Below are 26,147 nucleotides of genomic sequence, written 5' to 3'. Positions count from 1 at the left end.
CATCTTAAATTAAAGCAGATAAGAAGAATGCTCAGATTCTCTAGATATGTGAAAAGACTTGACATTTTTGGTATGCGATGTCACTACCTTTTTTCTGCTTTACTAGCACGAATCCAGAATATGTTTCACAAGCATATGAAAATAGCTGTCCTTTAAATTATAGCCCAAGAGACAAGTCGTCACCAGGACTTTCCCATTTGTCTTCCTTTACCTGATACTAAATAAAAAGTGTTTCACCAAATCAGCAAACCAACCAACCCTATGTTTTTATCTCATTTATTTTCTGAACTGGGCAGGGCAGCATTCCCTATTTCTCTCCTGAGAAAAACATAAAATGGAAAGCTGATGTATCATGGCTTAGGATTGTTTATATCAGGCATGTACAACCTGACCCCCTCCAGGTTTTTGACGATCATTCTCATAATTCCCAGTTACCAGGGCTAAAAGTCAGGAATTATGGTAGTTGTAGTAAAACACTTTTGGAAGGCTCTCAGGTTGGCTGACCTTGGTGTATACTGATTAGCTGTGGTTTCAAACAGAAGTATTTCTCTACTCTGTCAGCTATACTGAAAATATCAGACATACCAGAGCCTTATTAGAAATCTCAGTCTTGGAACCTTGGTCTTTCCCCACAGAAAACATGTGTTCTACCGCTCACTCACAAACCTTCAACCCCTACTGAGAATTCAGATGGTTAATGCCTAGGATTAAACAGCTGAACTCCTGCTAGGTCTTCCTGAATCCATCTCTTTTAATGAGGTCATGAGTCTGGAGTATTCCTGTAGTTTGAGAAGCAACAACCCTATAAACAGAACAATTACTAACAGTGGAAGAGCAAATTTGAAGATGGCGATGATGTTGAACACAAGGAATTCAGCACTTTTAGATTACTGTTTATAGCAAAACATTTAACAACATTTAGATTTTTTTGCTCTTTATGGAGGTTCCATACACAATGTCTTTTTCTAAGAAACAAGTGTGTCTTTCCCCTGAGTCTGACAGAGTGTGTCAGTCTGAAGTTGCTGCAATGGGCCTAGTTATTATACTACCATAAAGAAGTTACAGGGACATATTTTAATTTGCTCTTTCAATCAATATTTTTGGTATCTTTGAGCTACATTCAAGATGACAATGTATCTTCTAATAAATGTAAACGCATGCTTCCAGCCACATATAGAGGGAAAGAGAGAATTAAAAGATGTATCTTCAAATTATGAAAAAACTGAGACAAAAGCGGGTGCTTTAGGCAGTGTTTTTAAAATACTATAAACATTGTTTAGTCAGTAAACACTTAAAGTTTATTTTTTATAATAAAAATTTAAAAGATGGTGGGACTTTTTTTGCATCCTTGATGTCACAGCCAGCGAGTATTCAGCCCTTAGTGAACACCTAAGTGTAAGCTAAGAATTTCACTTCAGTTTATTTAACCAAAGGGCAAACCTAATAACAACAGAAAGAACTTGAAATTTAAATTCAGATGGGCATATTTATCTATCCAAGAATGGTCTTTCGAGTGCCTGACTTGGAAATGTTGGAAGTATTCAGTGATGTTGGTGGTATTAGATTAGGATTGTCACCATGGGAGGCTGGTCATTTTTGGGTGAGTGGCACACTGTCCCATGACACGCGACCAGCAGCTGCCATACCTCAAGTTATCCCTAGCCAGCCCATTCCAAGCTGAGGCACAGATCATGTTTTGGAGTCAACTTAAAAAGACATACTAAAGGCAAAATATGATTGCTCTGTGGGTTAAATCTGCCTGTTATTTTAGAAGACAACCAAAATGCTTTTCTATAGAAGACTTCCATCCCCAGTGTTGCCATGCCTCTCCTGCCTCCAGATCAAAAATAATGCAAGACAGTTGGCTTCAAATCATGTCATGCTTTTTTCAGTGTTTGAGACATGTGCACTGACAAGAACTGGCCATTTTTTGCCTCTTCTGCATTTAGCTTTGAGCCTAGAAAGAATAAATTGGAGGAAGATCTGAAATGAACAAGAGAGGAAAGAAACAGAAGGGGCACAGCAAAACAGTCTGTTTATGTTCTGTCACTATACCTTGTTATGTTTGTGTGTGGAAAGAGCTATGGATCTGCTACTGTGGTTTGACTGGAAAATCTCCTCCTCCCTGTATCTGGAGGCTGTTCACTAGAGAAAAGGACAGCAGCTAGCAAAGGAGAAGTGGGTTGCCTTTGTCAGCAGTCTTGAACAGATCTGGACAGGCAGGAATATCTATTTTATCTTTCAGAAGAAAGTCCTACTGCTTGGTATTTGTGCTGTGTAAAGTTTGGAAGTCTACAGTGCTTAAATCCCTCCTCTCTATATATAAATCTTTTAAAATAAAATTGGCTGTTCCTTAGCAGGGGAGAGAATATTTCGCTCAGTGAACCATTGGGGCACATACATTTAATGAGTATGAAGTGGTGATAGAAATGAGACAATGAAGATCAGTGAATAAGCCAATTGCCCAGCTTTGAAACCTGACATAGAGGGAAGCAGCAACTGAGAGGAATACACTAAATATTCTGGCAGAGTTAAGAAAGGATGAATGCAATGGAGTGAAAGAGTAGCTAACTGAATGTTTACCTGTGCCAGAGTGAATGTGTGTGTGTGTGTGTGTGTGTGTGTGTGTAAGTGAGAGAGAGAATGTGTATGTGTACATCTCTCTCTCTCTCTCTCTCTCTCTCTCTCTCTCTCTCTCACACACACACACACACACACACACACACACACACACACACACACACACACACACACACACACACACACACAGGGGGGGTATTTTTATCTATATGAATACTCACTTTTGCCATGGCTCTACTTGTTACCTATCTCTCTGCTCTCCATTAGTTGCAGTGCATTTTGCTCCACCAAGCATGATGGGTACCTATTGTCTCTTGTTGCCATTTTTTTTTTGTCCTGGGTGGTTTTTAAAATGCCATCCCTAATATTATTATCGGGACTTCCTTGCATTGGGGGAAAGTTGGTAGCCATTTGTTATTGTGCAGATAACTCAGCTTATTGCTTCAGTGTTTGCTTTTTGAAGGGGGAAAAAAACTTCAGCTGGTTTGATGGTTATTGAAGCTGAGTGCTACAATGCTACACATTCTGAAATGTACAGAAAATGGAAAGCCTAATTAACAAAGGATGTGGGGCACATTCAGAATGAAGAAAAGCTAAATAAAATGTGATTCAGGGGTACAGAGACAATATAGCATTTAAAAAATTATGAATACTCATGAGAGAATAGATAGAGATATCTTTCTTATTATAACTAAGTGAGAGAGACTATACATTACAGATAGCTTATATCTAGAAGAAGGAATCCCTTAAGTGCAGATTGAGTGGAACTGTGCACTAGGAATTTTTCTTACTCCTGTGCTTCATACACTAAATCATAACAATGGAATTTGCTAACACAAGATATGCTGATGGCCACTATCTCAGATTTTTTTTTAAGGGGAAAGATCAGGCTGGTGCTGCCCCAGAGTCTCCTAGCCACTTAGCACCAGATTGCGGGGGTGGAGCTAAAAAAAATCATAACCATGAAGACATATGGAACCTTCACTATTTATTTATTTATTTATTTGATTTATATCCCGCCCATCTAGTCTGGGTGGCTTCCAATAAGCATATATACAGTAAAAGCACAAAGATTTTGCAAATGGTCCATAACACATACAATAATAAACCCAAAATAAAAAAGAGAGAATAAAGAAAGAATTAAGAATTGACAGGAGGGAAAGCCTGAATGTACATCCATGTTTTTAGTTGTCACTTAAAAGTGCCCAGCGTGGGGGCCACACGAATTGCCGGAGGAAGGTTATTCCAGAGGCGAGGAGCCACCGCCAAGAAGGCCCAATTTCGCGTCCTTTCCTTCCAGGCCTCCCTCAGCGTTAGGCTCCTCAGCCTCACCTCCTGACTCGTGTGGGTCATCCAGGCAGATCTTGGTGGGAGCAGGTGTTCTGCCAAGTATCAAGGTCCTAAACTGTTTAGGGCCTTATAGGTAAGCATTAACACTTTGAAGTCAATGTGGAAACGGATGGGCAGCCAGTGCAGCATGGCCAGGGTAGGAGAAATATGTTGGTATTTTCTCACTCTGGTAAGGAGTCTGACCGCTGCATTCTGCACCACCTGAAGTTTCCACATCAGCTTCAAAGGGAGCCCCACGTAGAGCGTGTTACAGTCAGAGAGTAGGGAACCCCACGTAGAGCATTTTACTATCAGAAGCAATAATTATCAAGCCTAGGTGCTGGAGGATAAACAATACATGAGGTCTGCTGCCTTTCTGCTTTTACTTGGAAGACTCTTACCAGAGGTAAGCAGGATGTGGAATTAGGTAGGCCTTTGGTCTGGACCAGCAAAAAACAGAGCTGGAGAAATATATTTTGGGGGATTGAAGTTGCAAGCATTCCTCGCTAGCTCAACCACTGCCCATCCTGCCAAGTGAGTCTGGGAGTAGCAGTCCAAAAAGTAACTTTTCCAAGCATGGAAAAGAAAGGAATCAATTCCTGCCCTCTGTGTGGCAGAATACATGCCAGCATCTGGATATATGTTGTTCATCCTTGACCATATCCCCAATTGCAACATGGATAAAGACACCCCCCTCTTAGTTGAAAAGACAGTGTAAGCAAGACATTAGTGTCAGTACCTCCCAGGGAAAAAAGATCCTCATAGTTCCCCAATCTTTCTATAGAGACTGACTTTCTTTGTAATAAATCCTCATGTATCAATCCTCCATCTGAAGCTAGAATGACCTGAGGCAGTGGCTGATCTTGAACACTGAGATGCAGTTTCCTCTAAGCTAGTGCAGTGAGTGATATGTCAATTCCGTTTATCTAATTATTCCTGCTTTGAGCTGCATAAGCAAGAAAGAGAGCAAAAGGCTGTAATTCCATCTGACAGTCTGCCATGTCACTGATATGTCTCCCTGACTCCCTGAGTCCTAACAAAATTAAAGTGGCCACAAGCATATTGACAGCTTGACACAATGAGGTCAAGTCGCAGTAACAGGATTTGAATCTTTTGGTGAAGATCAAGGGCCCGAAGGGACACTGGTGTAACCCATCATCTGGTTCGCCATCTAGTAGACCTCTGGCAGAGACCAGCATATAGTCAGGGGAGTATCCTCCAGTGCCAGGAGGTGTATGTCCACTGAAAGTTCAGCGTAACAGCCTTTTAATGCCAATGGCTCGACGATTTACAAGCATCAAGAACGTGTTCAAAAGGAGGAGATTGTTACAACCACCTAGAAGAGAGGTATCCACTGCCAAAGCCGAAAGGGTTGACAGAAATGATCTGGTACTCTCTTCGTGGCGCAGTGGTTAAATCGCTGTACTGCAGCTAAAACTGTGCTCACGATCTGGGGTTCAAATCCCAGGTAGCCGGCTCAAGGTTGACTCAGCCTTCTATCCTTCCGAGGTCGGTAAAATGAGTACCCAGCTTGCTTGGGGGGGGGGCAATGTGTAGCCTGCATAATTAAATTGTAAACCACCCAGAGAGTGCTTGAAGTGCTATGGGGCGGTATATATATAAGCAGCACGCTTTGCTTTGCTTTCTGCCAGATGTTTCCAGTTAGCCCACAGTCAGGTGTTTGATGACTGACTTCCAGAGCTTGGAAATAACTTGTTAACAAATAATGATTTCCTTGTAATTAGTCCATTTTGTCCAATAACAAAATTTAATATCAAATATATAATTATTGCAGCAACCTTCATTTCTTTTGCAGTGTGATGGCATCTGTTCAGATACTTTTATAGTCATGTTGGCGTGGCCTCTGTAAGTGATGAAGGAGAATTAGCACATCGCTCAAATGCTGGCTAGTGCAGGGCATTGTGTTGCTGCATTCAGATTTTTTGCAATGACTTGAATGTAGCTGTTTTAGGTACTCTTGAGAAATGAGAAAGTTCAGTTTCAGCCTGTAACTATAATGGCAATTAGCTAATTTTTGCAAGGAGAGATCTATAAATGTAAGTGTAACAAATTACTTTTAAGTGTAAATTACTTTTAAAACTAACTTTCACAGGTCTCTTGATTTCATGGATAGCTGTTTAGCTATATAATGGGACGTTATCCTTAATTACACTGTGAGTGAAATGTGTGTTACATTTATTCTTGACAGAGTGTGAATTTTGGCTAGAAGCAGAATTAGCTTCAAGTTTCGCTAGAGTAGACCGCCCTGTATTGGCTCTCATCAACTGACACTCACAGCCTCAGTAACTCATTGTGAGACACTGGTAATAATAAAAAGTTCTGTTTACTCTCAGTTCTGAACAGATTTTAAAAAATATTGTGGTAAAATGACTCATTCCACAAAGAGAGCTTAATGGATTCATAGTCTGCTTACTGACTATACAGAGTGTACTTCAAATCTAACAGACTGACCACTGACTAAAAAGGAGCAGGGAAAAGACTCTTAAGCAGAGAGGCACGCCTCTCTTCAAAATCAGGGGCAGAGAGGGAACAATTGGTTAATGCTGGATTGACTGACAGTCACCAGCTCAGAAAGGTCCCTCCCAGCCAAAACTTCTTAAAGGCAACATACAAAAATTGCTAAAACTCCAGCATTCATCACATTGTGAAGCAGCATTTTGATCATTTGATTGTGCAGCCTGTGTTGCTATTATTTTGTTGCAGCAATAGTACTGTGGTACCATAAATACAAAAAAAAATTGCAGCAAGATCCTCCTGTTGAGAAGTACGTCCACTCTGAAATGAACTTTGTAAGTGTCAGAGCAGAGCTGGCAGAATTTTTGTCCTTTAAATATTTGACCAAAAACATCCATCAGCATGAGAAAGAGTAAGGCATTGCAAACACTGCAGTGTAAAATATGGAATTGTAAAAGTACTTTGCCATGGAATTGCAGCTTTATTGAGACATATGTTTTTTAGGATCAGATCCTACTTCTTCAGATTACTGTAACTATTTAGTATTTATTAACTTGTAAAAGCATTCTTCATTAATTCTTATGCAGCATCTTGAAGCACAGTTATCCCTCTGGAAGTAATAATGATGATTTTTAGCTTACCAAACTGTATGGTGGAAACAAATTTGGCAACATTATGGAGCAATTCCAGTGTGTTGTAGTGCAGCCATTCTCAGTCTTTATTGGCCATGGCCATAAACACAATATGAAAGAAATATAGGCCAAATCAGGATTGTATCATATACATAATAAATGGTTGTTGTAGGTTTTTGGGCTGTTTGGCTGTGTTCTGAAGGTTGTTCTTCCTAACATTTCACCAGTCTCTGTGGCCAGCATCTTCAGAGGACAGGAGTCAGAATTCTGTCTGTGCTCTGGTGCAATTTTGTGAGATAGTTGAGTATTTATAGCTGTGGGATCAGCTTTCGTCCTTTTCAGGGGATTGGGTGATTATGGTGATCAGTGTGCTTTTTGTTGTGGGTGTATTGTTGTGATAAGGGGGAGAGATTATCTGTCACTGTGATTGATGGGTGTTGTTACCTGGTCTTTTTTGTGCAGTGATCACCGGTCCTTGTGGCTGGGTAGAGTTCGTTGACCTTTTGCAGGCTGTATTTTTCAGTGCTGGGAGCCAGGCTTTATTGAGTTTTAGACTTTCTTCTTTTTTGTTGTAGCTCTGCTGGTGTTTGTGGATTTCAGTGGCTTCCCTGTGCAGTCTAACATAATGATTGCTGGTGTTGTTCAGTACTTCTGTGTTTTGAAATAGAATTTGGAAATAGAATTTCATGTCCAGCTTGTTTCAGGGCATGTTCAGTGTCTCTCATGTTCTCTGATTCTGGTGTGAATGCTGCGTTTTGTGGTTCCAATATATACCTGGCCACAACTGCAATGTATCCGGTATACTCCTGCAATGGTGAGGGGGGTCCCTTTTGTCCTTTGCTGACCGTATTATTTGTTGCATTTTTGTGGTGGGCCTGAATACTGTTTGTAGGTTGTGTTTTTTCAAAAGCTTCCCAATGCGGTCCGTGACCCCTTTGATCTATGGCAAAAATACTTTATTTGTGGGTGGCTGTGTTTTCTCTTCAGTTTGGTGCTGTTTTCTTGGTTTGATGGCTCTCGTGATTTCATTCTTGGAATAGCCATTTGCCGGTAGGGCCCAATTCAAATGGTTGAGTTCGGTGCTGAGAAATTGAGCTTCACAGTTCTGATTTGCACAGTCTACTAGTGTTTCAATTATGCCCCTTTTTTGTTGTGGATGTGTCCAAGAATGAAATCACAAGATTTTTTTTTGTCATTCTATGTGGAAGAGAAGATTCAAATGGTAACCAGATTCCTCATTCCCCTGCCTCTCTCCCTGTGGCACAATCTGCTTGGAATGGCTTCAAAAAGAATGGCTACAAACCCCACCACATTGGTTCAGGTGTTCACACCATCTGAACTGATGTGAATGCATTTGGTTCCAAAAATGTAGAAGCTCCAGCAACAGAGGAAAAAAACTACAGAGGAGTGGGGAGGACTGTGATTCACACTGACTTGTATGTTGTGTAGGTAATGGAAAATAATGTGGATCAGACTGTCCCAATTCCAGACATTATTTGTCAATTTAGTCACTCCTTTTGTTAGCTAGAACTAGGACTCCTATCACTTTTCTGGTCACAAGTATAATTGTTTAATAAACACAGGCTTTCTTCTTTTCTTAGAAGTGTGAACATGAAAACATTGCAAAGGGGGAAATGTGGTCAGATTATCATTCTGAGCTTCAGAGAATTGAATCCAGAATTGAATGTTGCTGTATCACTACATGTTTACTCACCAATAATAACAACTCAGGAAAACAGAGCAGGCCAAAACTGATCTCTATCATTGCCAACCTCTGTGGTCCTTCTGGAAGACTTCTCTTACCTTTGGCACCTGTGTCAAATCACAATGAATTTTCTGACCTAGCAGATGGCAACCCCTGGATTGCTCAGCACTCACCTGGTAGAAGATGCAGGCTCTGTCGTTTGCCTTTGTATGCGTGTGCGTCTCATGAGATGGTCTTTCATGGACATCTGGACCTCTGCTGGAATATCTGGTGACGTGTGACTGATTTTCACAGCTGCTTCCAAGAAGCCAAGAGTCCCTGTATCTTTTAGCTTGTCAGCCATGTTTTCTTTGTCCTGTTCTGCTGCCTTCTGGGAGGCGGGGGTATTAGTTGAAATGGCCTTGTTCCTCCAGGGCACCAAACACAGCTTCCAAAAGAGAAAGAGAAAAACTGCCACCAGGGCCAGTCCACATACAATAACTATCACTGCAAGAAGGCTGATGGAGAGCTCTAGAGGTCAAAATAAGGCAGCAGTGACAAACAGAGGTGTTTGGGACAGAGGGGAGGGAAGTGAGAAAAATAGGAAAGCAGAAAATTGGAGAGAGGGAGAAAAGAAAAAAAGAGAAAAGAACATCTGTGAGATAGTCAAAAGAACATGGACAGAGATGTTACAAAGCGGTGTCCCTCCCTCCTCCCCCAACATGCCCAATTCATGAAAAGAAAGCTTAACATAAAAGAACTCTATGGGGAGAATATTTGTTAATCCCCATCAACCAGAGTAATAATTTTCTTCATTCCTAACTACCCTTTCACCAAGAAAACCTTTCCTTCAGTAACTAGAATATTTTAAAATTTCTCAGGCTGCATCATGATGGGTTTTTGCTTGCTCAGTTTATACATTGTTGTTGTTGCTATTGCTGCTTCTGATGCTGCTTATGGTCAAAATGAAAATAACAAACAAAACAGGTGAACATTCTTTCTTAACCTCTTCTGGGAGGTCATAAAAGTTCAAATGTTTAACTGGGGAGAAACTGAGAAACGAATGACTAGGTTCTCAAAATAAATGTCAAATGCTAGCAGGAAACATTAAGAATGCTTACTCATAACACCACTGGTATAATACCATGAGTGATGGCAAAAGCTGGTGCCACTGCAGTCCATATTGGACTGCACTCACATGGGTGGGTGATTTCTGCTAGATACTCAGAAGTAGAATGGCTGGGGCGAGAGCTGGGCAAAAGAATGGAGGGAAAGGCAAGGAAGGATAACACCTGCTAATTACAGCTAAAGAATTCTGGGAGCTGTAGTACAAAACACTAACGTTCCAAAGTCTGAAAATAAGGACAAGCAAACGGGCGCAATCATTTCTACTAGCACTGGAAACAAGGAGGATGCAATTATGCAGAGCATTAAAACTTCGCTTTGCAACCACTAGTTCTTCCCAGTTTCTGACCAGTGTTGCTCATGAAACATCAATCACAATATCTAGAAACTTGATTTAACAATGAATGTATATACATTATATATATATACTGTATATACATTCATATATATGTATATGTACTGTATATGTATATGTATATGTATATGTATATGTATATAGTGTATATGCAAAGCAAAGTTTTAATGCTCTGCATAATTGGATCCTCCTTGTTTCCAGTGCTAGCAGAAATGATTGTGCCCGTAAAGAGAGAGAGAGAGATGGGATATTTGCATTCGGCTCCCAATCGGACCCTCTCCCCTGAACCAGGGCGATCCATTTACCGTTTGTGGCAGAATTAGGAAGTAGCCTGACCAGAGCTTCCTCACCTCCTGGCACTGCTGACCAATCCAGAAAGGAGGCGGAATGACAAGTCTCACTGCTTAGCTACTGAGTGGTTCTAGAGGGAGGGTCCAATCAGCCTGGGAGACGAATATGAATATCCCATCTCTAATATATATAGTGGACTTTCAAGAAGAGTCCCTCATTCTGCAGCTTTTATGCTTTTGAGGAATCACAGTACATTTGTACACAGTACAAATAATACCTGATGATTTCTGATCTTGGAGAATGTGACATTTTACACAGTTAAGAAAGAGATCCCTTTAATTTTTTTAGAAGTGGAGCAGCTTTGTAATTTTTCAAAAGGAAATACTAATTCAGCTTTCTCAGCTACAAAGAGTGCAACACTGTTCGGTGATCTTCAGAATGCTCTACCATTGTGCTTTTGCTGATAACAATGAACAGGAGGGGACATGTTGAATTTAGTTGTATATTCCTCAGCTGTCTCTCACAGTCAATTGTGAGCCTACAAAAAAAGGGCAGGGCAAAAAATTATCCTATAAAATTCTGAATTGGAAAATAACAACATCAACATGTCAAATAGGTCCTGAAAACAAGATGCCTCAATATGGAAGTGTCAAAATGAAAATTGCTACAGTGCCTCAAGGAAAAGAAAGGAAGGAAGGATGGAAGGAAGCTTGTCACTGCAAGGTTGCTACTTTGACACCAAACATTGTTTCCTGTTTTCTTAAAAATGCATAAGAATAACAATACTGTGACTTTTGAAGCTTCAATAAAAGGAACACTGTAGTGCTAGAAATGCTGACATAGTGTAAAAACACCTAAGTTCTGAAGAGGGAAATAAACTTTTACTTGTAAGTGAATACCTTCCTTAAGATATTATTTTCTTCCCAATAAATCACATGCTTTGTATACAGAACGTTCGAGGTTCTGGGAAAAGCTCTGTGCTGTGAGATGTTCTCTGGAGAACACCTGCCATTCGGTGTGGACTGCAGTGAACAAAATATAGTTTTCCGTACGCTGGTAGAGTACAATTCCTGCCAACATGATCAACGTAGCCAATGGTAAGGAATGCTATAATATTGCATGCCAACAAAAATCCAGAGGATAACAAGTTGCTCACTCCTAACGAGACAATACTGACTTATGTGGACTAGTACAGATTCTATATGAAGTTCTTACGTTGCTTTGTAACTGAACATTTTCTCAGCACCCAGTAACAGCAAGGTCAATGGGTGGTTCAGGAAAACAGATATATAAGATAATTTTTGGACTTTCCTTTTTTTGTAGGCTGACAATGGAATGCAAGAAACAGCTAAGAAATATATAAGTAAACTCCACCTTCCTGCTCATTGTAGTAATCTAAATCCTCTAAAGCTGTGGTCCCCAATCTTTTCTAAACCATGGACCACTTGACGTGGCAGGGTCCATGGGTGGACGGCAGGGTTGGTGGGTGGGGGCGGAGTACTTCCTGCATGCAGATGGGTGGGGTGTGCTTGTAGGTGGGAGGGGCATGCACGCATAGGTGGGGCACACTTGCAGGTGGGTGGGGTGCGTTCACGGATGGTTGGGGTGCACTCAGGCACATGCGTGCATGGGTGGGGCATGCTCACACACATGCGCACATGGCGGGGCATGCATGGAGGTGGGTGGGCAGTTGTGTGTGCATGTGCGTGTGGAAGGGGCACCTTTGTGTCTGTGTGGGCATGCGTGTATGGGGGCGGGAGATCTGTCTCCGCACCCTGGTCTTGCCAAGGCCACGGCCTGGTATTGGGCCACCAATCAGGGGTTGGGGACCCCTGCTCTAAAGGACCCTTAAAAAGAGAAGAGGCAAAGCAACAGAGATCTACTCCAAAGTATATGTGTTTTATTCTGTTAAGCAAATAACGGTTTTTAAAAAACAGACTGGAAAAGTACCTTCCGCCAACATACACACAGGGATAAAAAGAGCAAAATTTAAAAAACCCACAGATCTAACCCTTGCCTGTCTCACCTCTGTGACATCACAATAGCCCAGCCTTGCTCCAAAACCAGGGTCTGCCACCAGTTTTAGTCCTGATACCTCAGGGAACCAAATGCTCCTGACCTGTTAGCCCAGTTGTGTTTATTAATACAGTGCAATTCTGTCCCTACAGTTTGAAGTTGTATAGTCTTTACATTCATTCTACAACTTGTGCAGTCCAGATGCAGCTTTTTTTGCAGCACCTCAACCGCAATGCCCCCGAGGATTGAGCTTACTGATACATAGCGCAGATAACCTGTTGCTTTGGACACACAAAACCTGGTAGAATGGAGTATCCTGGGTAGAATGGAATGAGTATGGCTATCAGGAATTTTGCTATCCCTTTTGCTATCCCCATTTGGGAAAGGCAAGGTAGGAATCAGTCTAGCTGTATATTTACCTGGTTGTCATAAGAACCAGTTGAGTCCTGAAATCTGAACTTGGCCTTCTCCAAGAGCTTACTGGGCTCACATTGCTTCCTCACCTGTCTTCCCTGTATAGGAAAGGTGAAGGAACAATGCTGCTCTGAAAGAGGCACTGACTAAAGGGACACATTTTCAACCAGCACCTTGGTTAAGGAGCTGGCCTTGCTCTAGCAGGTTTCACCTAAGTAGAGAACAGTTGCACCAAGTGAAGCTGGCTCCCTTGAGGTGTGCAGAAAGCAGGCCATTCCAAACATGTATAGCCTTTGTGCATTCCAGCTTAATTTCCTGAGAAAGAGCAGTTGACCCAGTCCTTTCAATACATAAAGAATCTCCAGGAAGAAAGAAACCAAATGCTCTGTTACAATCTACACTTAGGACTATTTCATAGGAACACACTTATTTTCCCACAGAGATTAGCACAAGACAGTAACTACAAGATATCTGACTCTGTCAGCTCCTACTATCTTTATGAAGGTATCCTAAATCCTGACTCTAATAATGCAGCTATTTTTTTTTAAATAAAGGATGATGCCATATCTTAGTTCAGTCTGTGGTGAATGTGGATGCCATAGCTTGGAAAGGTTATTTGGAGTACAGTACACCTCCCAGAATCTTGCTGGATTGTAACCAGGTTTCACATATATTAAATACATGTTTTGGAACACTCGCAAACTTAACATAATATTGATTATTTTGATTATTCTGTAGATTGCTGATCAACTACTAGAGAGAGAGAGAGAGAGAGAGAGAGAGAGAGAGAGAGAGATCAATTTTAAAAATTGCTTAATTTCATTAAATTTAATTAATTTAATTAAAATATAAGGTATAATGCAACCCTTGCAAATGCTCTACAATCAGATTTGATCACATTTTAAACCGGGTGGATTCTTACAGAACAAGCTGAGCTAATGATAATAAAAGAATGCTTTTTTAAGAAATGCAATGATCTGCCATACAAAGTAGATTTTTTCTTAGTTTAAATTCTGTCTAAAGTTATAAATATGGATGATCTTGCAGCATCTGTTTGTAGTGTATGTTGATCTTATTCATGAGAACAGCTTTCTTCAACATTGAAAAGTACTCCATCTTTCTCAAAAGAGCAAGTTAAAAAGAACCCACTTCAAATCTGTCTTTATTAGGAAGCTGAGTCCGTGTCATACTCTCTAGGCAGCTCACATATGTTCTTAAACAGGGCTTGTGGCGATCTCCCAAGTCACATGCTATTCATATTCATGAGTTGATTTGCATGAACCTATGAGAGGACTGGAGAGGCGGAGTCAGCAGCTACATGAGGCTTGGCAAGAGAAGGAGGAATCAGATAGGGTTAGTCAGAGAGAGGGAACAGATACTGAGAGAGAGCTGGTTAGGAAAACAGGTAGAGAAGTTGGTAATATAGCAAGAGAGAAGTAGTATGTACTGAGAGAACTGCTGATAAATTGCTTATGTATAATGTGTATCTGAGAAACTTCTGTTATTATTCAAGCTGCTTCACTTCAATAAATAAGTTCTGTTTCTATTCACAAGACAAGCGTCATTTATATTGTGGATTGAGGTAATCCACTGGTGGCAGCGAGAAGAAAATGCGACGCGAGCCTTTGTGAGGGAAAGACAAGCAGGGGCCACAACGGGCAAACGCCACAGGGCTATTATGAAAAGACTCCTTGAAATGCACCTCCCCTTTAAATGTGAGCCCCTTCTGTGAGTCGTCTATTCCATTTGCTCCTTGATTTCACTCGGGCTCCAGCTGTAATTAAAAAATTAATAGGAAGGGTAGGAGGGAAATATGATTTATCAGACATTTTATCAACTTACATTTTCATCTTAATGAACAGACAATCGAAGTTGCTCTATTGCAGTGGAGATGTAGCTGAGGATCTAGTTGGATCACCAGGTTTCCGTTTGAAATCTGGTAGGGTCAGATAACACAATCCAAGTACTCATGGAGGTCGAGAGCTACCTTGGAGACACTTTGTCTTTCTGAGGGTGATGCATTCTTGTGTACAGTTTGTCAGGAGCAGAAAGAGACAGGCTAAGTTGCGTGGCCATGCTCCTTGTTAAGCCTTCCACGACCTGGTGCCCTCTAGATGTGTGATTCCCATGATCTCCAGAGAATGAAAATGATGGGCTTTTCTGTAGAGCTTGGAACATTGACTTCTAGGATTAAAATGTCCAGAATACTCCAGCCAGTAGGCCAGCCCACAAAGGTAAAATTTCCATGCTCTGAAGTTGCAATCCAACACAGCTGGAGAGCAGCAGATTGTGAAAGCCTGTTCCAGTTCGTCTATCAGTGATGACTGGATCTGGATACCAGCTGTTTAGTGAAAGCATCCAGGATGCCAGCTTTTAACTGCCTTCGTGTCTACCCAGGAAAGCGAATACAGAAGTTGATAAGCCTTTCTGTTCCTGAAAACTTCCAACAGCTGTTTCTCTTTTCGGCTAGTAGTCCCATATAAAAATCACATAATCTGTACCACAGCCCTGGGGCTTGTATATCGCAGCTCAATGAGAGAGACTGTTTTGTTGTCTTATTTAATAATGAATAAGACTGCACAAGATAAATAGTGGAGGTCCCTGAGAGACGTGGCTAATTGCATTCTCAACATAGCAGAGACACCACTTTGTAGTACGGAGAGCTGAGCTCTGGAAATGTTCCCAGCATGCTCAGTATCAAACACAGCTTCAGAGGAACTTAGCCGTCTTGAGACAGCTGCTTTACTTTCCCCTCCTCTTCAGAAAGTGCTTTGGAATGGAGAAATGTTGTCTTCTTTCACGAGTGTACAGTTTTAAAGTTTCAGTACCAGGAGAATAAAAATATAGAACCACAGGAATTAATATTAGGGTGTGATTACTCAGTGGGGAAGATACATTTGGATCTGCTGCAATTTGCACCTGTGGAAATTGGGTTTCCATGGTGAAATGGCTGTAGCTGTCCAGATACATCTGAGCTCCAACAACTGCATAGTTGCACCCTCAGAGAAGTAATGCAGAAGGATGCTTCAGTAACACTGCTTTGATTGGATCTTGTCCTGCATATCTCTAAATGTAAAGATTCCAGCAAAATCAAGTTTGCCTCCTGAAGGCACCTGTACACTTATCTGCCTCCTGAAGGTGTGCTTACCTTTCCATAGTGCTGCCCAAGGATTTCCTTCTTTTCTTTCTAGGCCAGAAAGAGGGAAGGGAAATGCTCCGAGAGGTGACACCAACCAGTACATTCTTAAATGGCCTTGTGCTGGTGGGTTATTGTGCTTTTGCAAAGTAAGCCTGGATGAGAGTGGGCAGCAGGAGAAGTACAATAATGGAGCTTGGCTCCAACTGCAAGACAAGCCAAGCCTCCAGCTGCTCCCCTGCAGGCTGTTGCCTCCCCTGCTTCCTTTGTTGTTGTTGTTGCTACTGCTGCTCTTCACAGGGGTGTAAGTGGGAGAGAAAAGAAAGAGCCATGCTAGGCCCCCAGGAAGAGTCATCTGAGTCCACTCCCCCACCCCACCCTCATGGTGGTGACAGCAGCGGCAACAGAACCTGCCTTAAGGTGCCAACAAGTGGTAGTTTTCAGTTTACACCTCTCTTTTAAAAATTGATCTTTAAAAATAAGTCTTAACAACTGAGGGTAAACAAGGGTCACCCCCAGCAAGGGAGGGAGGGAGCAGGGGAGGGAACGGTGCCCATTTTAGGGGAACCAAACCCCCCCAAGAGCAACTTTTTGCTCAGTATCAGGCAGTCACACTGGAGAGACTGGTTGGTAAAAATTTAAACCACCCTGCCAATTGAAAAAAAAGCCAGTTCCATGCTTGTATTTATATATAAAATATACATATAAAATATTAAAATTAGTCCGTTCCCAGTGCAATGCAGATTACATGGTAAATGATAAATGTATTGGGCCCCTAGTAACATTCAAGGAGTTTCTTCCCGCTGAGTGCCCCTAGAAAGTACATTTATTCTTAATTCAACTGAATATTAATTACCTTGCCCAAAAATACAGTTGGAAGGACTAAATAATACATATATTTGCTGTTGATATAGACATTACCAGATGGGACTGAGCCATCTTTAAACACACAAGGGATTATTGACGGTGTCTTCTCAAGATTCATTTCCCCAAGATGGGTTCCTGACGGGAAGTCTCTTTTAATCACATATACAAACCTCAAAAGGCCAGGAGCAGTCCAGTTGGCATAACATTGCTTTCACTAGTTCACTGAGAGCGAAGCTGCTATAACATAGAACGTGCACAAAATAGATTTATGATACACCCCACAAACGTCAATGCTGTTTTAAAGTATGTTTAATGTGCATTCAGCCTCCCTCGTGTACAATCTTATGTGCAACATATTGTTTGCAATGACAGTCTCTGGGAATCTGTTGTGACACTATGCAAGCAATTAGCACTGAATCAGAAACTTGTAAAAAGCTGATAACCCGTCTTCGGTACTGAAAGCCGTTTCCTATAGGGATGAATAATTCTGTCAAGTTTTGTTTTGCACAGCTTTTACATTGTCATAAAGGTTGGGAAAGTGTTTGGGTTGCAGTCTGCCAGAACCCTCAGATGGCTGGCTGAGGCATTCTGGAAGTTGTAGTCCAAAGAAAAGAGCAAGACTTCAGTTCTCATCGTTCAGAATGCTGACATGTGAAGCGCTTTTTAAAATGTCTTCCATGTGGAAGATGTAATGTTTGCAGTCTCAGGTGAGGTAGACTTCCTTGTGGGCAACTGATGGAGAGAATCAGAGGAGTATTTTTAAGTCTCCAGCCCAAGCATGGCTTGGGGGCCCCTCCTCCAAGTGCCACTGGCTGCCTGAGATTTTATGGCTGGCAGCAATTCCACCAGAAAACCATAACTGCACAAGGTGCCTGGGAAGAAGATGCCTGGCATTGGATCAGATGGAAGTATTCTTCCCACCTCGAGATGGGCCTCTAGTAAGTGCCCAACTGCATCAGGGAGAATGAAGTCTCCAGAAGCAGGTTAGCCGGCTTACAAACCATGAAGCAAGTTGACCTGACCTTCAGCGGTCCTACTATGCTTTTAATCATAATGGAATTGTAAGAAAAAGGTTCCAAATGCATTTATTACACATTTTATTTAAATTTTTTATAGCTCACCTTTCTCCTAAAAAGGACCCCAAATGGCTCCAGTATTAAAAAAATAAACAGCATTAAAACCAAGAACAAGAAATTATTACAATATTTAAAAAGAATTAAAACATAATATTAAAATATTTCATTTCATTGAAATGAAAGTGGAGGAGGAATCAACTTGTATGTATTTTATATGAATTTTTATTGCCATCTAATGTAACTTCAAGATAGTCAAAGAACTACTGCCAATTTACCTCACAAGGGAAGTAGTCAGGAAGCACACAAATTCCTTAGATTAGAATCAGTAGCTCTGAATGCTAGCATTTTGCATCTACAAAGACGTACTGCTAGAAGTTACGGTACTTTGTGTTTTTTCTACAGCAGCCTTCCACAACCTAATGCTCTCCAGATGTCTTGTACTACAACTTCCATTGTTTCCATATAAAAATACTGCTGACCAATGTGAGACTATGGATTATGGGTGCTGTAGTCAAAACACCTTGAAGATGGCAGGTCAGGGAGACTGTTCAGCAGCATGCAAAACTCCCTATATTTTCCATTGTCTCAATGTACTTTACTGAGCACTTCTACAGTTCCATAGGCATGCTGATGTTCATCCACCCTGCTCTCTCTTGGTAGCACACTATAATTCTGAATGACCATAGCGTACACTGGACGTTTGCACTCTGTATATAATTACGCTACCAGTCCTCTTCATTTTATTTGTTTAGTTTTAAGGTTGCTGCATATATTTGTCTCCAGACTGTTGTTTTTTTAATGCAATTTTGTAAACTATCATGAATAGTGATAGTGCTATTTGAATAATTAATAATATTTTGACAGCATTACCTAGACTAGCTGTAATTATTTTTTCTTTGAAGAGCAGTGAAAGCTTCTTTCCAGCTTTCTAAATTCTTGATCCCAGGTGGGTACAATAGCATAAAACTATAAGGTATTCATATCAAACAATTTAATGTGCCTCTTCTCTTTTTGATTAGTTAAACCTGAAACAGCAATCACAAGGCCTCCTCAAGATAAATGACATGCTAAGTTTCTACAACTGTGAGGATGTGCTACAAAGAGCTACTTGCACATGCTCATATTATTTAGATATTTTTAACAAACATACGTCAGTGCTTACCTGTAAATGTAAGGGTGTAGATACACCTCTTTGTTTTTTCACAAGAAGACATATAACATATAAGAATGGTGATGTTTAGCTGGGGAAGGCTTCTGAACACACACTTTACAGTGCAGCAGAACCTTGGCTCATCTGATCCAGCATTTTTGGCACTGATTGCCAACAGCTCTCCAGGGTTTCAGACATGATTCTTTCTTTGTGCAAATGGAAATGTCAGGGTCTATACAGTACCTCTCAGGGCCTGTTCCCACTGGTATATAGATGTAATATATGGATTACTGATATATCAGAAAAATAAACCTTGTCCGCAAGTGTTTCTACTTAGAACATTCCATCCTTCCCCTTTAAGAGCTGTTGCACACCTTTCTGGCCCAGTAGTAGGGCATGCATTCTTTTTGGCACATTCATTGTTTAGCCTATATAGCTGGGAAATAGCAGCCTCCAGCAGCCAGGGGAGAGTGAAAGTGGGGGGAGAATGGGAAAAGGAAGCAGGAAGGGTGGGTGGAAGAAAAGAGAATGGCAAGGAGAGCAAAGAGAGTAGCAATATAGAAAAAAATTCACTTCCCCTGACCCTTCTCAGAAGGTCAGGGGAACTGCTTCATTGGTGTCTGATTGGGCTACAAGGGGTTGTTTGCTGTGGTGAAAGCATGCCAAATGGCACATTGCTGCTCCCCTTGACCTCAACAGACCCTTTGTATCCCAATCCACTCCACACCCCAGACAGCCAGTCTGGACAGCCCTCGGGAATGGTATTTAGGCTTCTTCACCCTGTATTGTGGTCCCAGCCCAAATCAGGGGTGCTGCAAGTTGCTATTTTGCAAAATTTAAAGAAAACAAAAAATGGACGATAGATCTCTATAATCTCATTTCACTCTGTCCATGGATTTCACATGCTCCTTATTACTCCTTGTAAATATCATCAGGACTTTTTACAGAGCATCTGGTAGTACTAACTTTTCACAACACAATCTGGAGAAACTATCCTGGATTTGTTCCAAGTTACAAAAATGTCATTCAGGTTGTTGGAATGAAAAGGACTTGTTTTCTCTGAGCATCGGTCTGTGAATGCTTGTGTGTAACTTTCAGACAGGTCCTTACTAATAAAAAAAAGAAACTATAGGACCTGGGAAGCCAGGTAATCTGCAGCTTCAGAATAAAGTGCTCCAGACTCTTTGTTCTTAATGCTATCTTACATGAAAAAAATGAGAATGGGCAATTTGTGTCCCAAACTACACATTTGTTATAATTTGCAGCAGAAGTTTTACTGCAGATTATGAACAAAGAAGAATGAAGCTGCTTAAAACACATGGCAGTTGCCCACATTTAAAAAGAGAATGTGTAAGCATGAAACCCCACCCGATGCCATCCAAAGGTAGAAGACTGGGGTGAGAAAATCCCAGCCTTCTATCCTTTGGTGGCAACAGTAGGGTTTCCTCTGTGGTCAGCTTCCTCCTCCACAGGGCTTGCTTGTTTAGTGGCTGGCTAGATGACAGCAGCAATAGTGATATCAGCTGAGAAGTGTGCTCACAGCAGCCATAGCAGCATGAGGGTCTCCGTAGCCACCAGAGACACAATGGCACTGCTCCCTGGTTGTCAAATCCAGCCACCTGCCTGACATGCAAGCGCTGTAGAAAAGGAGGTACTCTTATGCCCTGGTGAATTACTGCAATTTAAGGGAGTGCACACTGGGTGCCATTTTAAACTGTAGTAAGGCTCACGTCATGTGAAGTGATCAAAGTTGCTTTGAATGCCATGTGGCTTTTACCAGGTATTTAGTTTCAGCCTACGTAATGCAGAATCCATCAATCCAACAGAAGTAGCTGTACTGCTTGAAGTGCTTGTTAAGATTTCTCTGTTTATGCCATAGAAATACATAGCATGCTTAAATATGCTAGCTAGCACATTCTCCCTTTAATGAAAAAACTTCAGAAATGATCAATTGAGCCTCAGAAGTGTTCATATAAGATGGATCTCACTCTCAGCTGCCCATTGCTGAACTGGCATTGGAAGCATTCTTGGCAGGATTTAGGGGCACTCTTACGTGTGAGTTCCTAATTCCCCATCTGGCAGTCTTCATAAAACATGAGAGAGAGAGAGAGAGCAGAAGTTAATAGAAAAGGTGCCTGTCCCGGAAGAATACTCATAACAAGATGGCATTGAATTATTGGGCACTTATCTTGTCTTATCAAACATATAGCTGCTTTCAAAGGTCCTCATAAAAATCAAGGCAACCTGCTTTAGAAGACCCAAATAGCTGCCTGATTCTTTGTATAGTGAGGAAAGCTATCAAAAGTATCTGAAAACAAACGTAAAGCAGGCTAATATTTTTAGATGTATAACCTGAAACAAAAGACAATATTCATTATTATTGTTAGCAGTAGTAGCAGCAACTCCATTAAAGGGGATAAGGACATAAATACAAATTCAAGCAGATTTTAGCATTCACAGTGTAATCCACACTGGGAGAAGTCCCACCGAACACACAGGGATGGGTTCGTCATGAGCATGTGTAGAATAAGAATCAAGCTGTCTGTGGGCATTCTACACAAATAGATCAAGAACTGCATAGATGGTAAAGAAACATCATGTTCACCAGTCTCAACACAGCCTGGGTAGCGTATAGTATTTTAAAGAATATAATTTTTGGAACTAACCACAAGAACTTGGTGCCCAGTCTGAAGAAGATGAATTATCTTCAAAAGCTAGTTATTTGATATTTTTTGTGTGTGATCTAATAAGGTTTCACCTGCTCCTGCATTTGCATTGTTTTGGAAACCATACAAGCCTTTTCTGATGTATTTTAAGAGGGACTACTTAGAGATGTCCTCTATTGGAGGGGATGTTAAGTTAAAGATAACTAGCATTAAGAAGAAAAGGCAGGGGCTCTGCTGGAACCCATCTGCTGTGTGCATCTATAGAACAGACTCAATTAGCTTATAAAGACCCCCAGCTATTGGGTTTAGGCTCAATGGCCTTATAGGTCCCTTCCAACTTAATATCAACCTTTGAAACATGCATTTCCCCCAAAGCTTCTGTGTCTGCACAGTCAAGTTATTTCTCCATGATCATTCACCTTAGAAAGCAAAATAATTTGCAGCTGATGGAGCTCCAAAACCTTGTGGCAGTAAAAATAAACATCTTTAATTTTTGAGCTAGCATTGCAAGGCTGATGCCTCATCTGTTTTTGCCCACAGTTGTTCCCACTATGGGGAGATGAATTGCATTACTCTGTAAATTATAGTTATTACCTCTCTAAATATGCATCTATGCATATAAATTAATATTAGCATATGCAATTTTTCACTAAATCACCATACCGTCTTCTCCCTTTTTCTGGGAGTAGCAGTAATGTTGTATATTATCTTCTACTTTTTTTTTCTGGTGAGGAACAGCCATGCTAGTCATGGCCTTGTCAATTCCACTTTTCTATCCATGCATTTGTGGTCTAGGTATCTAGTCAATGGCCCTGCCCTATTAAGTGGTACATTAATCATAATTCATAATTGCTTGGAGCAGAAGGTTACTCTTTAAAAATACCACTGCTGTGATGTATCAGAATAGGCAGACCCATTTGAGAAGAATGGCCTTTTCCATTCATATCTAGGGCAAAGGAGATAATGAATAGCAATAGATAACACATCAACTTTTATAAAGTTTTTCAGTGGTTTCAATAATATATCTTTCTTTTCTTTTAAAAGAACAATAACAAAGGAAATTTCCACCTTAAGTAAATATAATATACTCCTAGGCTCCTTTAATCACATCCACAGAACCAGAAACTAATCATATCTATTCCAAAAATAATACCCAGGGTGATGTAATGCAGTGGTTCTTAACGTGGGCAATAATGCCCCCCAGGGGACAATTTTATTTTTCAGGGGGGCGGTAGAACGAAAAGGGGCGGTGTGGGGGCGAAGGAACAGAAGGGGGCGGTAGGGGGGCGCTGGAGCGAGCCAAACCTGTGAAGGCGACTGCAGCTGCAGTGCTGGCAGTAGATCTGGTGCTGCTGCGGCCGCCAGATGATCTAGCTTTTTCTACCTGCCACGTCTCACCTTTCTCCTTTAGGGGAGCACTGAGTGTGGATCGGGTGGAAGGAAAGGGTCTCCTGGGTCCTCATCCTCGCCCCGTGAAGCGCTGCCTGGCACCCGGGTGGGGAGGGAGACAAGGTAGGTAGGTAGGTAGGTAGGTAGGTAGGTAGGTAGGTAGGTAGGTAGGTAGGTAGGTAGGTAGGTAGGTAGGTAGGTAGGTAAGAAAGATATCACCTCAGGGAGGGGGGCGATGATAACTTCCTCAATGGCTCAAGGGGGCGTTTCTTTCAAAAAGTTTAAGAAACACTGATGTAATGGATAGAGTGAAGGACTAGGACTTAGGAGGCCTGGGTTCAAATCGCTGCTCAGCCATAGAAACTCACCGGAGGAGAGGAACTGGTAAAACCATGCTTTAAATATCTCGCTTAACTTGAAAACCTTATTAGGGTCACTATACGTTGGCAAATAACACAACATTCTGGCTAGTTCTCAAATTTTGTCTTTGAAAGTATACACAAAGATGTACTACATCACAGCTGTTTTTAACTCAGGAAAATCCTGAAAATGCATTGAAGTCAAACTGAGGATATGTTAGTTGTTTCACCATCCACCCAGAAAAATATTCTCAGTTCCTCCATCCACTAAGTCATATTAATAATAATAATAATAATAATAATAATAATAATAATAATAATAATAATAATAATAATAATAATAATAATAATAATAATAATAATAATAATAATAATAATAATAATAATAATAATAATAATAATAATAATAATAATAATAATAATAATAATAATAATAAATATGTGCCGTAAAATAAATTCTGACGCATGGTGAACCTTTTCCGGTAGAGAATATTCAGAATCTCCCAGGGAGATTGCAGGGAATTGAACTCTGGCTCTGCAGTCAGATACCTAAACTGAGCTATCTAGCCAGCTAAGCTACTGTATATAAAAAATTTGGGCATAGAAAAATGCTCTACCTTATGAAATCCAAATGAAAACTAGTGTTAAAGAAATCAGATGTACCTCAAAATGTTGCAGCATATCCTTGTCTCTCTGAACAGAAATACTGCTGAATGCAGTTCCATCCATTGATTTCATCTAAACCAGTGGTTCCCAAAATTGGGTCCCCAGATGTTCTTGGATTACAACTCCCAGAAATCCTGGCCAGCACATCTAATGGTGAGAGTTTTAGTCCAAGAACATCTGGGGACCCAAAATTGGGAATCACTGCTCTAAGCAAGTCATTGCATACACACGTACACATGATTTTCTGTTTTTCTTCTCCGGCTGCTACTTAGTAATCTATAACTGCCAATCATGCTCATTACTCATTACTATTTTTTTTTTCAGTTTTTGTCCTACTTTTGAGTTTGTGTGGCATGTGTATGCTTCTCTGTGTTTATCATATGGCTGCAAACCTCAGAGTTGTTCCTTCTTGTTCTTGAGTGGTACTGCTTTGACTCAAATTCCTATCTATACATGCCATCTGAACCCAGTTTTAGAGGCAATGATGCAGTCATATAATTATGTGTTGAAACTCAACTTACATGTCAGGACTGTGTGAAAGCCAAGCAAGAGGACCTTACTAGGCTCCATAATTAATTAATAATACTGTTGCCACATAGCTGTTGGAGCTTTTACAACCTTGTGTGCTGCCTGTAGTTAGTTTGACTGGGAGGGAATGTTTTGGGCTGAAGTGACTGTCAATCTATCTAGGACTAACCCATCATTCCCTCCTACCTATGAATTCAAAGACATCTCTTTAGTCTGTTGGAAGGCAGTCTGTTTGTTAGTTTGCTGTTGATTTGTTCACAACTGTAAGTCATGAAATATGTTTATTCTTTCTCCTACAAATGTCTCAGATTGAGTTATTGAGACTATAAGTGTCAGATAATGAGAAAAGGGTGAACTATTTGGGAAGTTAGAGTATTCTCCTCTACAAGAGTCTGTACCTGTGCTGTGTAGCAAAAAGGAATTTAACTAGAAATTCAAAAATCTGCAACGAGAACTACCATTAATTTCAGCAGGCTCTGTAGACAGGCAACCTGGTGCTCTCTAACTGATTTGAACAGCAGCTCCTATTAGTTCTGGACACCATGCTTAGTTGTCAAGCCATATGGGAGTTGTTGTCCAAAACATTTGGAGAGCACCAGTTTCCCTGTCTCTGAAAACAGCAACAATGGTTAGCAAACTGCTTTGCACTCTGGCAGTTTTCAAATGTCTCTGGCTAGGACAGTTTCAGCATTCGCTCTGGGAATATAGCACAGCAGTCTTATGTGACTCATGGAAAACTTTCAGACTCTGAATTGCAAGAGAAGGAAAGAGAAAGTTTCTAATGAGGCAGGACTCCTCCTGGCAGAACATACAGTAATTATAGGGATACAGAAATTGTTCAAGCAATGTGATTTGAACCCACCACTTCCTGATTGACAGTAAGCTTATTTTTGCCTCCAATATGTCATCATATCCTGGGGAGGAGAGGAGATGGAAGTATTCTGCTCTCTACGGAGATTTCATAGCTTCCTTTCTTTTTGCAGTGGCAGTGAATAATTAATTAAAGGCAAATGTTTTATCTGCCTCATTGGCATTCCATAACCGAGGAAGCAGAAATGTGCAAACTCAAGGACTGCCTCCACAATTTATCATTAGAATCTTATCTCAGTTGTTTAGAGTTATACCATTTCTCAGGCAGCTAGGAAAATACGAGACACCTATTTTATGAATAAATAAATGCCTTTTGCTAATATCTAATTAAAAGAAAATAAACACTGAAAAGTTAGAAGTAGTGTGTGTAAAGTGAAGTGATAGATCCCCATGTGTCTGTGTAGGCAAAACAAAATATGTAGTTACAAAAACATTAACTAGGAATGACTGCCAAAGGAAATCTAAAAATCGCATATTCATTTCACATTGACCTCTACATTTCCCCACACATACTCCACCAATGTGCGTAGCAACATCAG

General features: G+C 40.8%; 1 protein-coding gene across 1 annotated transcript in view; it reads right to left on the bottom strand.

The window, feature by feature from the left end:
* SYT6 (synaptotagmin 6) overlaps positions 1–26,147 on the bottom strand; it is a 165,260-nt gene that overhangs the window by 73,577 nt on the left and 65,536 nt on the right. Inside the window, exon 2 of the mRNA XM_078393355.1 lies at positions 8,895–9,231. Coding sequence (XP_078249481.1) covers positions 8,895–9,231 — 337 coding nt within the window. The remainder of the gene's footprint in view (positions 1–8,894; positions 9,232–26,147) is intronic.

The sequence above is a fragment of the Pogona vitticeps genome, chromosome 4 (genome assembly GCF_051106095.1).
Source record: "Pogona vitticeps strain Pit_001003342236 chromosome 4, PviZW2.1, whole genome shotgun sequence".
Lineage (NCBI taxonomy): Eukaryota > Metazoa > Chordata > Lepidosauria > Squamata > Agamidae > Pogona > Pogona vitticeps.
The sequence above is the reverse complement of the archived record's forward strand: the minus strand, read 5'-3'. Positions and strand labels throughout refer to the sequence as shown.